The sequence below is a fragment of the Alosa pseudoharengus genome, unplaced genomic scaffold, assembly GCF_046254945.1.
Source record: "Alosa pseudoharengus isolate Yale_2024_CS ecotype anadromous, Long Island Sound unplaced genomic scaffold, YU_APseudo_1.1 YU_APseudo_1.1_scf_20, whole genome shotgun sequence".
NCBI classification, from domain to species: domain Eukaryota; kingdom Metazoa; phylum Chordata; class Actinopteri; order Clupeiformes; family Clupeidae; genus Alosa; species Alosa pseudoharengus.
Window position 1 is genome coordinate 35,022,593 of NW_027468664.1, and position 16,281 is coordinate 35,038,873.

At 39.9% G+C, this 16,281-nt stretch overlaps 1 protein-coding gene across 6 annotated transcripts in view; it reads right to left on the reverse strand.

The window, feature by feature from the left end:
* Nucleotides 1–16,281, reverse strand: part of unc80 (unc-80 homolog (C. elegans)) — a 333,697-nt gene that overhangs the window by 208,278 nt on the left and 109,138 nt on the right. For all 6 annotated transcript variants that reach the window (XM_076297160.1, XM_076297158.1, XM_076297161.1 and 3 more), the window contains 2 exons: nt 13,228–13,375; nt 1,262–1,434 (listed from right to left, as the gene is read on the reverse strand). In XM_076297160.1, coding sequence (XP_076153275.1) covers nt 1,262–1,434; nt 13,228–13,375 — 321 coding nt within the window. The remainder of the gene's footprint in view (nt 1–1,261; nt 1,435–13,227; nt 13,376–16,281) is intronic.

The window sequence follows — 16,281 nt, forward strand, 5'->3', positions numbered from 1 at the left end:
CCTGCAACAACAGAGGCGCTCGGGGAGCAGTGAGGGGTTAGGTGCCTTACTCAAGGGCACTTCAGCCGTGCCTACTGGTTGGGGTTCGAATCGGCAACCCTCCGGTTACAAGTCCGAAGCGCTAACCAGTAGGCCACGGCTGCCCCGTCCCAATATACAGAATTAATGGACGAAGTGGAGGCAAATAACTCCACGACGCAAAGCCAAGTTAAGATACTCAATCCAGGTCAATTTACACATCAGAATCAGGCTTATCAACCACTCATTATGTGTGTGATGACCTCTAATGTGCCGTCTCGTAACGGATGATAAGAAAGAATGAACATATAGGGAGAAAAGGTGAGAGCCATGTAGTGCCACATTCATGGGTAATGTAGTTCAGTTCATCCAGGCCCTTAAAAAACACACAGGACCTGATGTGAAGATGGCAGAAGTACCAGCAACTTACGAGAATTGCCAGTATGCAAGAAAAAGTGCAAGTACGTAAAATAGTAAAATGAAGATGTGCTAGTACTGCATATTGTATACCAGCCCACTTCAAGCTTTGGTGCCACTGCATCGAATTAAGAAAATGCATTGAATAATCTGTGATGGCTTCACTACGCTTGCAGATGGGCTAGCTACCATTAGGCTAGATTATCATAATCCAGTTTGGAAGGAATCATGGTCTACCCAAGAATTTCTATAGCACGCTGTGTGAGATGGGGTCTAATCTTCTAAATATAATTGTTTATTAGTATAATAGTATAAATCGACATGACTTCATTAATTACGAGACCCACGTAACATCCTGTTTTAGCTGGGGTCAATGAAGATGAGCCAAGCTGGAACTTGATTTGGTTCATATTTGGCTTGTATGTGCCATGAATAAGTAATATAAGCCTATAAAATGTAATTTACAATCTGCCATTTACAGTGATCAATATTGACTGCAGAAATTAAATTGGCCATTGGTGATCATTGTGATGAGAGAGTAAATTGGGTTCATAGAATCAGGGGGGAAATTGTTTTTTTCTTTCCATAATGTTGACTGAGATATACAGAAAAACGCTTATAGCAGAAATACTTGGGCACTTATAGCAGAAATACTTGGACACTTATAGCAGAAATACTGTTGCAGCCTACAGTTTTAATACACATATTTAAAAGAGTAACATTGCATTTGCATTTGATGGGCTTTATTATGGACATCCCCGCATGTCACCTGAATACATAAACACACATACACAGCAACAAGAACAAGAAAAAACACAAAACTGACCAGATCAAGAGCAGCAGCCAGTATGGATGCATCCGGAATGGTACCAGGCTCACAACAGTTGAGGAGAAACTGGAATCTCTTCATTCCTTGTCGAATTGCACCAAGGTTAACAACATTCCGGTTCTTCAGAGCCTCCTGACTTGCTACCAGCCTCTCCTGGAAACTATGACATCCTGTGGAGAAAGATCAAGCAAAAGAACAAGTTCAAAGAGGGTGTGTGAAGAGTGTGTATTCAAATAATGATCAAACACAATGCACCACTGTAATATGATAAAAGGTGATCATGAACAATAGAGATGTAAACAGCGGAAAATCAAGCAAAAGTGAGCACTGATATTGGTCATTCCATCTGTCAATAAATGAATCAGCTGATCAAAAAGTATTTGCCTTCAGGGCACCCTATCTTTGGAACAGTCTTACAAGAGAAGAAGGCACTGTTGAGATCTTTTAAATCTAGATAAAAAATTGTATCACTAAGGCCTGGAGTAAAATCCATCACCTTTATATCCCTTTAGTTGGTTTAAATGCTGTTATTTCATGGCAGGGATGCAAACAGAGGTATGGTCAAAAAGGAGTGAGATTATCGAAGCCCACGCCCCCGCAGGAAATATCACATAATTACATTTTGCCACCACCTCTGCCATCCAGGGCTCACCTTATTCACACAAAAATGTTCTTTATATGAAAATACACTGTCCCAGTTCCTTGGCAGTGATACAAACACATGTGAGGTGAAAAAAGAGAGAACCCCCCCCCCCCGTAAAAAAATAAATAAATAAAAAACAGTCTAAGATAGTTCCAGAAATGTATCTTTATGGATATATAAAACCATTATCATTGTTATGGTCTTGTTGCTTGTTGTTGCACAACTGAAACTAAAGCAGTAAGTGAAAACATGCACATCGGTGGACTGCTTTACTAATGCAAAATTGCAAACTATTACAATGATTTCATTGCATTACTCAGCATGGTTGCACAGTGCTTGCATGAGAAATACTTCCCAAAAACCTTCCCTAATTGTAAGGATGCCGTATAGGGGTGTAAATCACAAGTTTAATCACGATTCGATACAATATTGATTCTTTAAGCCAATGATTTGATTATTTTCGATCCTTCAAATTTTTTGCAATTCCATGTTTTACTGGGGTCTGTTGTTCATAGGAAAATGATAGATTTTGATTAATTTTCATGTATTCAAAAATGGCAAATATTATAGGCTTAATTATAGGCCAAATACTGAACATTGACTGTGGAATCAGGTAACACACTTTTTTCTCTTTTCCTCCCCTAAAACCTCATGTCACTTGCCAAATGCTTTTGAATTTAACATGGTTTAACTCATATGTTGCAGTCGAAGTGAAAGGAAAAAGCCTATTTGGAATATTCTGTAGGCCTGCTGTTCCTTTTATGAGAGCAATTTAGGTTTTCATCAGGCTATTGAATGCTTTATATGTGAATGCTATATACTTAATTTACCATTAGTTAGATTAGAATGGTTCTATACGCAGTTGTCATATAAATGCAGTGTTTTGTAGTAGGCTATTCAAAGCATTTCACGTTCATCACTCGTGGTGTCGGCCTATGTCTTGAGTGATCGCTGTCCCTTTAAATGTCTGGGGCTTTAAATTAGGCCTACGTTTTGACTCTGTGCTGTTTTTGTTGATGGACGGTGCCGTCTTTCATTCAGTTTTCCTACCGTTTTAATTAATGACACACGCAATTTCGTGGTTGAAGTAAGGAATTTTTTTTACCCGTATTCTTGCAATTCCCACATAACATTAAATACTAGGCCTAGGTCACTGACAGGAATAATTTTATTATTGTACGGTTCCGGATGATCAGTCAGATGGCAGCGTGTTGCGTGTTAAAACTTCCACCTGAAGTAGCCTAGCTATACTGCGGAGGTAAGAGCGCGAACTGAGAGAGTTGCCTCCTAACGGAGCATATTTTCTTAGCTGCTATCAGAACGATAGACTACAGCTCCTTTGCTATGAAAGATGAGTAGAGGTTATCAGAAGCACATTAACCAGCAGGCCCATATGAGAAACGCTCTGGTTCCTCTTGTAGCCTGCGGTAGATGACGTGAAAAAAGCTAGAGTCGCTGGAAGGCATCCTTGATGATCAGACCCCCCCCCCCCATTTAAAAAAAACTCTTCGGATCTGCACGATTCACACAAGTCACCCAAACTGACGTGAAAAAAGCGGGAGGCGCCGAAAAGCGCCGTGTTTGCATCCCTGCATGGATATTTTTGTTTTATTTCAATCAAATTTTTCAAACATATTTTTTCTTCAAACACCCTCAGTACTCTTTAAATGGCATTTTTGTATTGCTATTTATTTATTTACCTATTTATTTTTTAGTAGCTGTTTGTCGTGAGCTCTCTCTTCCTGCCTGTTAACGAGCCTTCATTGCTCTCAATTATCTGCCACTCCTAGTCTCTGCTCTACCTGATTAGCTGCACCTGTCCCTACCCTTGCTCTCTCGTTGACCTGCCAGCTGCACTGCATTTCCTGTTAACCATCCCCTGTATTTAAAGCCCTGTTTTTCATAGGGATGGGCGGAACGAGGCTTTGTGAAACAACGAAACGTTCGAAGCAATTGCGTTTCGAAACAATCCGACACACGTAACTCCATGGTGACATCTAGTGGCCAGTTTTGCTAACATCACATTTTGACCGTGAAGCACAACTGCTTCAGACGAAGAATATAAATAGCCAACATGGAACGCAAGATTTCGTCCACAGCCACGTGGTTCAGTGGTTAACACACTTGCATTCGGCCAGAGCGGCCGGTGTTCGATTCCCTGCTGGTGCTTAGAAATTTCAGACTAGTATATGCGTTCAGTAACTAGAACATTTTTATATCTGCCAGTTAGATGTTTTGTTATTTCAGTTTCATAGTACATTATCCTTTGGAATATGCTGGAGAGGAAAATGCTACAATGGTTTTAAAATGTAGGCTATGCTTATGGCCCAGGGTTTTTTTTGGGAACATGTTGTAGGGAAATAAAGGATACATGTGAAGCAGGTTAGACTAATCAGGTACAACATGGGAAAAATAAACAACACATTTTTTGTATGTCAACATACATTTTTATTTAGGAATAACAGTTGTTCTGCCGTCTTGGCATTTACTCTGTTTCTTGTTTTTGAATAAACCTCCCCAGCCTTGGAAAAAATTCTTTATCAAGGCACACTTGTTGCTAGCCTCGTGAGACCATCCTGATCTCGCGAGCTTCAGGGTTTCACTCGCAGATCAGTCTGGATACTTTCCGTTAAAGAGAATTTGGAGCAGTTCACCAAACGAACGTCCAATCAGCGTTGGCTTTGAGGCGTGACGCAACGAACAACATGACGGCATCCACAGAGATGAGCATAGCTATCGCGCAAGTTTTATTCAAATTAGAAAGTATTCCTGGGTAAGCTGTGAAGCTATGAGTCTCAGCCATGCAGCTGGGAGGAATGAACGACACAGACATCCTCCACGGCTGATTCCAGTTCACAATGGAGGAATATACTTTCTTCAGAAGTGTAGGGCCTACCGTGAAAACTTGATGGGAATTGTCGTTGATTAGGTTCATGTCACATACAAATGGTAAGTTAAAACATCTTAACGTTAGTCACGTTACCTAACTTAATTGTATGTTAAACGAAGGCATTAGAAGAACACTTTGTTCATCTAATTGGTTGATTTGGCCCGTCGATAACCAACAAAGGTGGTGATAGACAGATGGTTTATCCAATCAGCTAACCAGTATTTCCCCCCCTTCCCAAAAGTTCTTCAATGAAAAGTTCCCAGATGGATATGCGGAGCAAATCCATCTGGCGGAGTCAGGTTAACTTGTTGCTGGCATGCACATATATTTTTTTGCCATCACAGTTAGGTTTGGATAAACCACTTTCCTCTCCTGCCAGTATTTCAAAGGGTCAGCTGTTTTTGAAATAAAGGCATCAGTCATAGATATTTTTTTACTTCTGCTACTATCTAAATATTAACGTCACTAGACTATATCTATCTAAACTATCGCTCACTGTCTGTCTCTAGCCTGTCAATTAATCTATATCACTAACCTATCAATCACAAGAATGCACTATAAATCACTATATCTCTATATGTCTCTATGTCGCTATATCTCTCAAAATCTCTCTCCTCACAAAAACACACAAAGATAGGATGTGTTTGAATGACTTTTAAGCATTCTGGGACTTTGTAATTTAGATCAAACAGGTGTTTACTCGGGTAATTGGCTCGCGCGGCAAGTGTGCCACCTGTCCAAACCTGTCCACGAAGCCTCACTAAGCCATGGTCACGTGACATGGGCGTTTTGAACCACACTTCAAAACACTTGCGTTTCGGAAGCTCGACACTGTTTCGAAACGTCAGCTTCGAGCGTCACATCCCTAGTTTTTCAGTCCACCTTTGTCAGAACGTCTGCAAAGCCTGCACCTGTAACCTGCACGTCTACGCGCTACTCTGACTCCTGCTTTTGTAGTGATGGGCGAACGAAGCCTTGTGAAGCTTTTGAAGCTTCTTCCTGATTGTATCGCAAAATGATCCGAAGCATCAAAGCATCGAAGACAACACACTGACATCTGGTGGTCAGCAGAAATGACAGCGGCTATAAATTCGACACACCCGAACAAAGCTTACAACATGAACATGAGGGACAGAATGGACACATGGCATGAGATGACTGAAAATTAAATAAAATAATTAGAACTAGGGTATAATGTTTGAATATAGCCTAGTGTGTTCAGCGTTTAAATTTACGTGTGTTCAGTTGGTTTTAACAAACTGCAGCAAGAAATGCAGCCGTCTGCTATGTGGCAATATCAATTTACTTTAAATAAATAAAGTGTACCTAGGCCTTATCCAATAAACTGTCATAGCCTACTCATAACCAAGAGGCATTATTTAGGTAGTGTGTTTTAGAACTAAACAGGCCGTTATTGTTAGAAATAAATAGTTTGTGAACATCCATTCTTGCCGTATGCCTACGATAGAGTAGAGGTAACAATGAGGACGATAGATCTGGCGACATGGGTTCAATCCCCGTGAGTCACTTTACGAGGAATTTTTATTAGGCTTATGCAATAACAAACAAATTTGAAATTTGACTTCAAAACTTTAAACAGGGTTCTTGCAGGTTTCAATAAGTCAAATTTAAGACCTTTTTAAGACATTTTAAGACCATAAAGATTGAAATTTAAGACCTACACGACCACCAAAAAATATTCAAATCAAAGAAATTCTGAAAAAATAATTGAAAAGTCATTGAAAAAGCATTAATTTAATTTACAGATAAAGCAATCAAACTAGTAACCTTCCACACCCAACGTCTACAACCCAACTGATTTTTACATTGCTCACTTGTAGTATACTCAAGGAAAAATATCTGTGTCACGTACCAAATGCCCTAAACCTTAAGCCCAAAATGAAAATAATCTAAAACAAACTAGCCCTCAAATAGAATAGATTTTAGCAAGGAAGTCAAAAATGAGACTAGTTGAAACTGGGTGTGAAAGTGTGATTTGGGTGGACACTATGCACTTGTGTACCACTTGTAACCAACAGCAGACATCGATGTGATCTAGCCACAGTTACCTTGAAAAAGTAATCTGATTACTCCTTTAAAAAGTAACTTAGTTACTTTTAAAATCAAGTAATCAGTAAAGTAACTGAGTTAAATTACAAGTTACTTTATTAGTTACTTTCAGCAGCTGCCGACAACACCCCCGCCGCCTTAACATAAAAATGACAACCGGTTTTGCTAATACTCACTTTATTGGAAATGCATTTTAACAGTAATGTCAACAATGTATAGCAGACATCCCAACCTGAAAAAAAGTAATTTTAGGGAGGTAGCCCTTTAGCCTACTTAGATACTGAAATTCAGATGTTTGTTCAATAATGTCTAGTCAGTACACCAAATAAGGAAGGCCTATAGATAGAAATTGTGATGATAGAATATGTAGATTTTGGTAGTTTGGGCTTTTCATTTTCAAAAAGAGAACAAACGGGAGAACGCGTTGTTTGCAAAGAAAAGGCTTTTCATGTAGCCTTGGCAACTAGCCATCTAGTATAGGCCTGAATAATAGCAAATTAAATGACACTTGTTAAACTCACCTCAACAAGTCTTTTGCAGCCATGGGCAATGCTACAAACAGTGCAGTGTGCAAGACTATCATTATGTTTTACTCTTATGAGACAAGGGTACACTTTCGTGTAGTCTGATGTGAAATGGGTCTTAAATGTTCCTTTTTGGGGGCCACTGACTCTGCCATGACGCTCCTGTTCCTAGATACACTGAACTGATTAATTTAGTTCGGGAGAAAAAAGATAAAAGCCCACCTACACTGAAAATTCATTGGCTGATTTAGCAAAACAGGCCAGGATGCTCTCTGTCTTGGATGCGCTTCAGGCACACACGCACCACCCCTCTCTCTCTCCCTCTCCGTCGTGTGCACGCTAAACTCAGATGCACAAGCGATTTGAATTCCCGGTCTGGCTTGCGCGTTCGTTCTAGATTCTGGGAGATTTTATCTAATTTGCAGGCGTCAGGAAGCCGCTATCGGGAGACTCCCAGAACTTCGGGAGACTTGGGATGTCTAGCTATACAGCACTTTGTCACCAGCACAGAGTGTACAACGTACCTTAATGTTATCATGTTTAGCGGACACAAACTCAAAATAATGACTGTATAGCTAAAATGCGCATCTCTCTCCTTCCTCTATTGTTGTTTATGTTTGTGTTGCTGCGTGGTATTACACGTGAGTCATCATGCTGGAAACGTGAGCGTTAATCCCCGAGACAAGAAAAAAGCAAAGAATATATATTTTACTAAGGTAAATGACAAAAAGTCACTTTAATCTGATTGCTAGAAATAGTAGCGCGTTAGACTCGTTACCGGAAAAAAAAACGCGGCATCACTGGATCTAGCCATGTCTCGTTGAAAGTAGGCCTACACTTTCCCATTTTCCCCACGTAGCCGAACTTTAACAAATTCGGAGGAGACGCAGACGTATTTTGCAGGCAGGTATTGCATTTATCACGGGATTTGTAGATTTATCACTGCGTAGGCTACGTACCAACACCAATATCCCCCAGAAAGAACAACACACTGAACCAATGTTCTGAGCATTCTGCTGGTTTTGTTACAATGGTAGCAAAGACGCTAGAGCTCTGCTTTTCAAGCTACGACTCAATACTTTTTTGCTATAATTTGTAATAACTTTCTGCCGCCAGCGTTTCTGGAAATGAACGATGGTAAAATATTTTTTAGACCTGACTAAATGAATTCTAAGACCTCGGAATGAAAATCTGTCCGTTTTTAAGACGTTTTAAGGCCTTAAATTTAAAGTTCTGAATTTTGGGTTGGGTATCAGCGCTGCAGCAAACTTTCGAATCCAGCAAAACCCTTCGGTGACGTTTGAAGCTTCGGACGTCACCAGTCACATGCTTATTCCAATTTGATACAAGCTCCAACACACTGTGTCGAAACAATTTGCTTCTAGGGAGTGATACAAGCTTCGGTGCCTCAGTGTCGAATGTCCCATCACTATGCTTTTGTACCCGAACCCGCTTGACTCCCCTCTGCTCTCCTGCTGCGGTAACTCAGCCTGCCTGCCACCCTTACAATTGCGAGTTCTGGCTTGCCTTTGTCTGTGCTGCTGCCTTGTTTTCGCCTGCCCTGTTCCTCTGCTCTCCTGTTGTGTGTGTGTGTGTGTGTTCCCCAGGACTTCCAGGCCCCTGGCGTGTAAGCCCAGACCCTTCGTCCCCACCACCGTTTGACGCCTCTCTGCCACTGGGACACACACACACCCACACACTCCTTTTTTCCCCAACCCTTCAATAAACTGAAAGAAATGTGACGCACTTGTGGTCCTCGTCTGTCTTGCCCGTGACATTGTTTTAATATTACAGTGCAAGACAATGCACCCTTCTGTTATTCAAAGTCTTATTATTATTACAGTGCATGAAAACCGTTTTCACTAGGCTTCTTATTATTATTACAGTGCATGAAAATGCACAGTACTCTTATCACTAGGCCTCTTATTACAGTGCATGGAAATGCACTATACTCTTATCACTAGGCTTCTTATTACAGTGCATGCAAAGCTTGGGGCAGACAAAATTGTTTTATCATTATTTTTTGACCATCAAACCAACCAACTGAAATGCCCATAGGTGTTTGTATTGAAGTAATTTTCTGTCCAGGGATGGGTAGATTAACTAGATCAGCAACAGTGCCATCTATCCATAGACCCTAACCCACCCATTGACTTGCATTATAGAAAGTAGTGCCAACATGAGGAGGGATATCTCTCGGACTGTGATAGTTGTAGTAAACATTTCAATGGTATTTATTTCAGAATAATGATGTGTATGATTTCAATTTGTAAAAAAAAATGTATTCTATGTATTTCTGTTTTTTACCAATCATTTATTTAAAAATAAATAAATACATATTTGATGCTTTTTGCTCATGTTTGTGTATATAGTTGGTTAAATGAAATTACAATACTTTAGTCATATTGCTTAGGTTGTGCTGAAAAAAAGTATATAAGTAGTCATTATTGCACATTCCTGAGACCTCTATAAAGTCATTAAAATAAGGTAATGCAAAAACCTGCAAAAATGGCTGAAGTTCTAAGGGTTAAAATAGGTTAGCCCTTGACATCCCGACCGTGCATTTTTTTCCTTCTTGATATGATGATATGCAATTTAACCTTAAGAACCCCCACAAAACACCCTTCAAAACTCATGCAAACACACGTTTCGAAGCAGAGTCTTTGATGGAAAATCCAAAAGGACCTCTTTTACCAAATGAAAGCTTGTTTGTATCTAGATTGCATGGTAGTGACTGTCATAACAATCAAAGAAGCATTATGTCATAGTGCCTGAACATTTTCTAAAAAATGACACTGAGCTAAACGCATAGGTTTTACCACAAAAAAAAAAATCATATTTTACTCTATAGTCATCTACTGTATGTGCCGGGTTTCCGGAAAGCATTGTAAGCCTAAGATAGTCGTAAAGTCCCTCTTACGAACGTCTTAAGATTTGCCGACTGTTTCCCGAAATCATTGCAGCTTAAGAACGTCGTGGAAATACTTCTAGATCTATGAGTGATCCAGAGTTCTCATTACTGGCTAAGAGCGTCTTAACAGGTACTTCTCACTGAGGTCACCAGCAGGACATACAGGGGAATTACAACTAATAATATAATTATTCAACTTACGTTGCCATTTTTAATTACATTTACTTGTGAAGAATCAGATTTTAGCATGCAGAATAGCATACATTTAATGGACATAATAATGTGATTAACAGCGGACAAAAGCAGAGAAAGGAACATGTGGTTTAGTCTGTGCTGCGTCAAAATCTAAGCCTAGGCTATATGTTATTTAAGCCTACACATTCTCATTTTCTTACTCGACCTCTTTCTTCAAACGTCGTCTTAAGTGACACCCTGAAACATTATTGCACAGGCCGCTCACAAGAACTGGCATTACCGATGTAGAGGTAAGCTATAGCCTAGGCCTAATATGTTCATATATCTTCCAACAAACATAAAAACGGTGCAACAATCTAATGTTAAATAATTACAATTATTTATGCTTGTGTGTGGTATATAGCCTACTTGGGATGTTTACATGCAGATGTCAAAGTTTTTCTAATTTTTGTATTGATGTGAATTAATGTGTAGATCCCAAGTTTAAACAGTAGGCCTAGCTGTGACATGCAGTCACCTGACATCACCATCAAATTAGTGGATATTTCAGAACTATTAACGTGGACAGCTCCCCTTAAGAGTGTCTTAAGAGCAGTACATGCGCGTTCACGCTACGAGCATGTTCGGGAAACAGTCGGAAAAACCAAATGAACAATCTTAAGATGAATCGTAGAAAACCCTCGTGGTTCCAGGCCTCAATTGTGTTTCAAGGTTACTTAGGTGACCTAGAGGGCCCAAATGTGTGCAGTTCCAGAGATGTATGTTACCGGCTGAAAGAAAAAACAACATTCAAGCCTCTGTAACTTGCGAGTACATCACACAGTCAATCCAACTGTTTCTGGGAATTATCAGCTTTCAAAAGAGGTCAAGCATTTGATGATGACAAAGTATGTGGGAACAGTGCCGTCCTAAGTAGATGATGTGCAATGTCGGACAAAAAAACTTAAAATGGGGCCACAAGTTAAGAAATAAGATAAGAAAACTGTCTATCAACCATTGTTAAACCATCGGTCTATCAATATCCATTAAAGTATCTGCCCATCAACTTCCATTAAACATTCTGTCCATCAACATCCAATAAACTATATGCCTATCAACATCCATTAAACTATTTGCCTATTAACATGCATTAAACTATCTTTCTATCAACAACGTTTAAACTATCTACAGTATTAAACTATACAATCACCATGTCTATCCTAAAAACACCTTATTAACCATCTCTGCATTATCTGTTTTAACCAGAGACTTTCTAATGAGGAGACACAGCACTCAAAGAATCTCCCATAGAAATGTATGGGGTTAGGTCGCAACGCAAACATAGCAGTCGTCTACACATATTCTGCCCCTTCCGCTGCCAAAAGTTGACGTGAATACATCTTGCCAATCATGTGGTATGTTGTGAATATGTCATGCCAATCATGTGTTGTGATCTTGCAGCTGGTCCGTGAAGCCTTGCACACGCACAGTTCTGCCGGAAATTGATGCCCGACAATGTCCAAAATGTGTTGCAATATGGCCAAGTGGAGAGACTTGCCTAAAAGGACTTTGCTTTAACTATACAAGATTTTTTTCTTCACAAATTTTGCATTTTAATGCAAATTTAATTGACTGATTGATTTACTGATTGCTGTCAGTTTCTTATGCTATTAAATATTATTTAGACAATGGAAACAGCCAATGATATTAATAGTATGTTGAGAGTGCATAGAAAACTGCATGGAAAAGGCTTTAACACAACAACAAACATCTTTGTCCTCCTTCACATCATGAGCTGAAACAGAGGTGTATGATTTTACTAATTAACTTTAAACGGTACTTAACGGTACTTAAATTCACTTTGACAGTAAATTCTAATTCTAATGTAAAGCTCTACAGGATGGGGTTACTCAGTAGATCAGTAATGTCCATTCCACGGGCAAAAGAAACAACACATTTCAAGAGAAATTCAGCCAAGGTCGCCAACTACTGTAGTTGATGCATCAAATTGGTAATGTATTTGTGTATCATTTTCTACAACTTTAGAAACTGAACTTGGGTATCTACAACGGTAGACTGCAGAAGAAAGCCAGTTGTATCTTCAAGGACATTACACACCCTGGCCACTCTCTGTTCTCACCACTGCCCTTTGGAAGGAGATTCAGGTCCATCAAGTCAAAATCAAACAGATTTATCACACCTGGGACTGTTGTTTGTGCATGTTGCTGGTTTGTCTGTCTGTTTCGCACTGTGTGCACTTTTCATCTACCCTAGTCCCTTATGAAACTTTTTAAATCTATTCATTGATTTTATCTTGGCATGACTGTTGTGTTTTAATGATGTGTTATGCCGTCAATGTGGAGCTGCTAAACTGCCATGTTAGCTTACTTATCGCAGAATGGTTTCTAAAACTCCACCCTGTCAGTCAGGATTGGGTTCCATCCGTTGTCATGCAACAATGGGCTGTTCTTTACCAGAAATACTCAGCCACATAAAAACAATATATAAATTATTACATACAGTATGTCTTGAAAACACTTAAAATCGAATGCACAAGTGAAAAAGGTTAAATTGTTGTTTTTTGCTGGAGTGGGTCCTCAAGACAAATGGCAATTTGTCAGCATAGAGAACCAACTTATTGAGAGACGCAGGTAAATAAAAGGGCAGGCAATGGAAAAAACATACAAGTTAATCAATGCAGAAAGATATATGGACAAACAGATAAGACAGCGAAAGAAAGGGAGGGTTTACCATCTTTGTCTTCTGTATGGTGGACCTTCGAGGGGTTCCGCCGGCCTGATCGCCATTTACCGAGCCGCTTGAAAAAGGTCTCCTCTTCGTCATGGCCAAATTCCATCCCACCACCCTCAGACAACTTAACTGCACTTGTAAATTTTACCTAAGCAAACAATAAACAGGGATATGCAGAGGTCAGAGGAGAAAAAGGTGTGTGTGTGTGTGTGTGTGTGTGGGGGGGGGTTGATCAATTTAATTTGCCTTTTTTTTACTATTATTTACAAGAATTCCCCCTTTAATATCAAAGCGAAAGCAGATTTCCACAAAGTAATGTTAATGAATTAAAAAATCTAATGCAAAATAAGCGGTTGCATAAATTGTAAGGCTTGTAAAGATAAAGGCTTGTAAAGATAAAGTTAAAATTAATTCAAAGCCCAACAAAATCTGCTTTCACTTTGACATTACAGAGGGGACTTTCGTAAATCAAATAAAAAAAACAGCAAATTAAATTGATCAAGATTCCATTTATAAAAGGGGTGAATACTTTTTATAGGCACTGCAGATGTGGGACTTGAATACAGCGTGGGGACACACTAAGAGAAAACATAAATGAAAGTGTTTTGTGTGTTTTTTTGTCAGATACTACATAAGATGGTTAACTTTTTGTAATAGAGATTGAGAATGTGTCGTCATCATGGCATTTTCCCATTGGTGAATGCAAAGCATTTTGGGGATCCGCAGCAATCCATGCCCATGTAAACGGCCAAACGTACCCATAATCTTGGTCGCATGTTTTAGCAATCTCTATTGAATGACTAACTTAAAGGAACCATATGTAGGATTGTGGCCAAAACTGGTACTGCAATCACTATCAAATTACTCTAGAGCGGTGTATCCTCTTCCCCTCCCCCCTGACTCGAAGTTGCCAACCCGGATGCCAAAACACTACTGACTTTGTGATTAGTAGATATGTGGAGGGTGGCGCATCAGGCCAAAACACAACATGACATGACAAAACACAACATCAACATCAGTTGAGGGCTGCAACTTCACTTTTTAAATGACAATATCCTGGTCGAGCAACTGTTATCAGTAATATAAGTATTTGAAATGAACATGATTTCTTATAGGTCTAGTGACATATCAAGGCCATTTTATGATTAATTGAAATACATTTCTTGCATACAGTTCCTTTAACTTATGCAATATATAATAATCCGTTACCCCCCTAGTGACTTTTGAAAATCCACATCTATGATCTTTATTGTTCGTTCGTTCGTTGTATCGTCAGCAAAATTATATACTGTATATTCCGGACTATAAGTCACACATTTTTTGATAGTTTGGCTGGTCCTGCAACGTATATATGAAAATATATATAATTTAACATGTTGTTAAATGTTAATTCCTGCTGACTGACATGGACCAAATTATTGGGGCAGCCGTGGCCTACTGGTTAGCACTTCGGACTTGTAACCGGAGGGTTGCCGGTTCGAACCCCGACCAGTGGGCACGGCTGAAGTGCCCTTGAGCAAGGCACTTAACCCCTCACTGCTTTGCGAGCGCCGCTGTTGTTGCAGGCAGCTCACTGCGCCGGGATTAGTGTGTGCTTCACCTCACTGTGTGTTCACTTGTGTGCTGAGTGTGTTTCACTAATTCACGGATTGGGATAAATGCAGAGACCAAATTTCCCTCACGGGATCAAAAGAGTATATATACTTATATACTTATACCATGGAGTAAACATTACCGTCTACAGCCGCAAGAGGGCGCTCTAGACTTGTGACTCGCTGGCTTGTTATGTTACTGTAATGTAGCCTATTCAGCCTCTCAGGTATGTTCAACACCAAAAAAGCCAACCGCTAGCATTTCACTAACCGCTAGCATCTAGCTAACAAATGACACAGCAAGGGACAACATCTGGCAGAAAGGAGACATCACAACAAACTGTGCAACAAGGAACTGGTTGTGACCAAGCTAACCAACATCAAATTGGCTAAATTGTGTAGCTGAATAACTCATGACACATTTTTTGACTGATGGGTGAATGTTCAATTTTATATGAGATGCATAGACAAGTAAGCAGTGACGGACTGGTAATCTGGAATTTGGGCAGATGTTGAGGGGCTGCAGGCCGGCCAATCAGCCGCAGGGTCATTAGGATGGTTGCTAGGGCATTGCTAGGGTATGGTAGTTGATATGCTAAATAACACGGTTGCTATGGTGGTTGCTAGGGCAATCATGTTGGTTGCTATGGGGGTTGCTAGGTTGAAATTATAGTGGTGGTTGCTAGGTTGTTGCTAGGGTAATTAAGATGGTTGCTAGGGTGTTGCTAGGATGTTGCTAGGGTATGGTAGTTGATAAGCTAAATAACACGGTTGCTATGGTGGTTGCTAGGGCAATCATGTTGGTTGCTATGGGGGTTGCTAGGTTGAAATTATAGTGGTGGTTGCTAGGTTGTTGCTAGGGTAATTAAGATGGTTGCTAGGGTGTTGCTAGGGTGTTGCTAGGGTCTGCGTTATCACATCTTTTTTAAAAGCCAATCCAAGCCAATCTAATGTATACAGGTCGTGCACATAGTCTACTGTGGATCTACAAAGATTTGTTTTACATGGATTGGGCGCGGTCCCATCTTTCTTTATGACCTGTATACACATGGATTGGCTTCAAAAACATGACCTGTATACACACGGATTGGCTTTAAAAAAAGATGGGACGGCGCTCTGCTGTCTGTATAACTGGTGCTGGCTTCATTCAAGGATTCCAACAGTACCTCATTTTTGAAAATCAGATATGGGTCAAAACTTATATGCACACGCCTTCACAGACACAGAGAGCCCAACCCAGCCCAGCCCAGATTCATAATAGAGAAGTCTGACGTAGCTTTTCCATGACGGCAGAATCACTGGATCTAAACAAACTTTCGAAGTGGCTTAAATAGCATTGAATGTAGACATGTGGTACCATTTCTAGCTAATAAATTGTTTTAAATGTAGGCTATAGCCATTTAAACGTGCTTTACCTGCTAGGCAGTAGCTTACCCACATAACACGGATTCCCTGGCAGTTG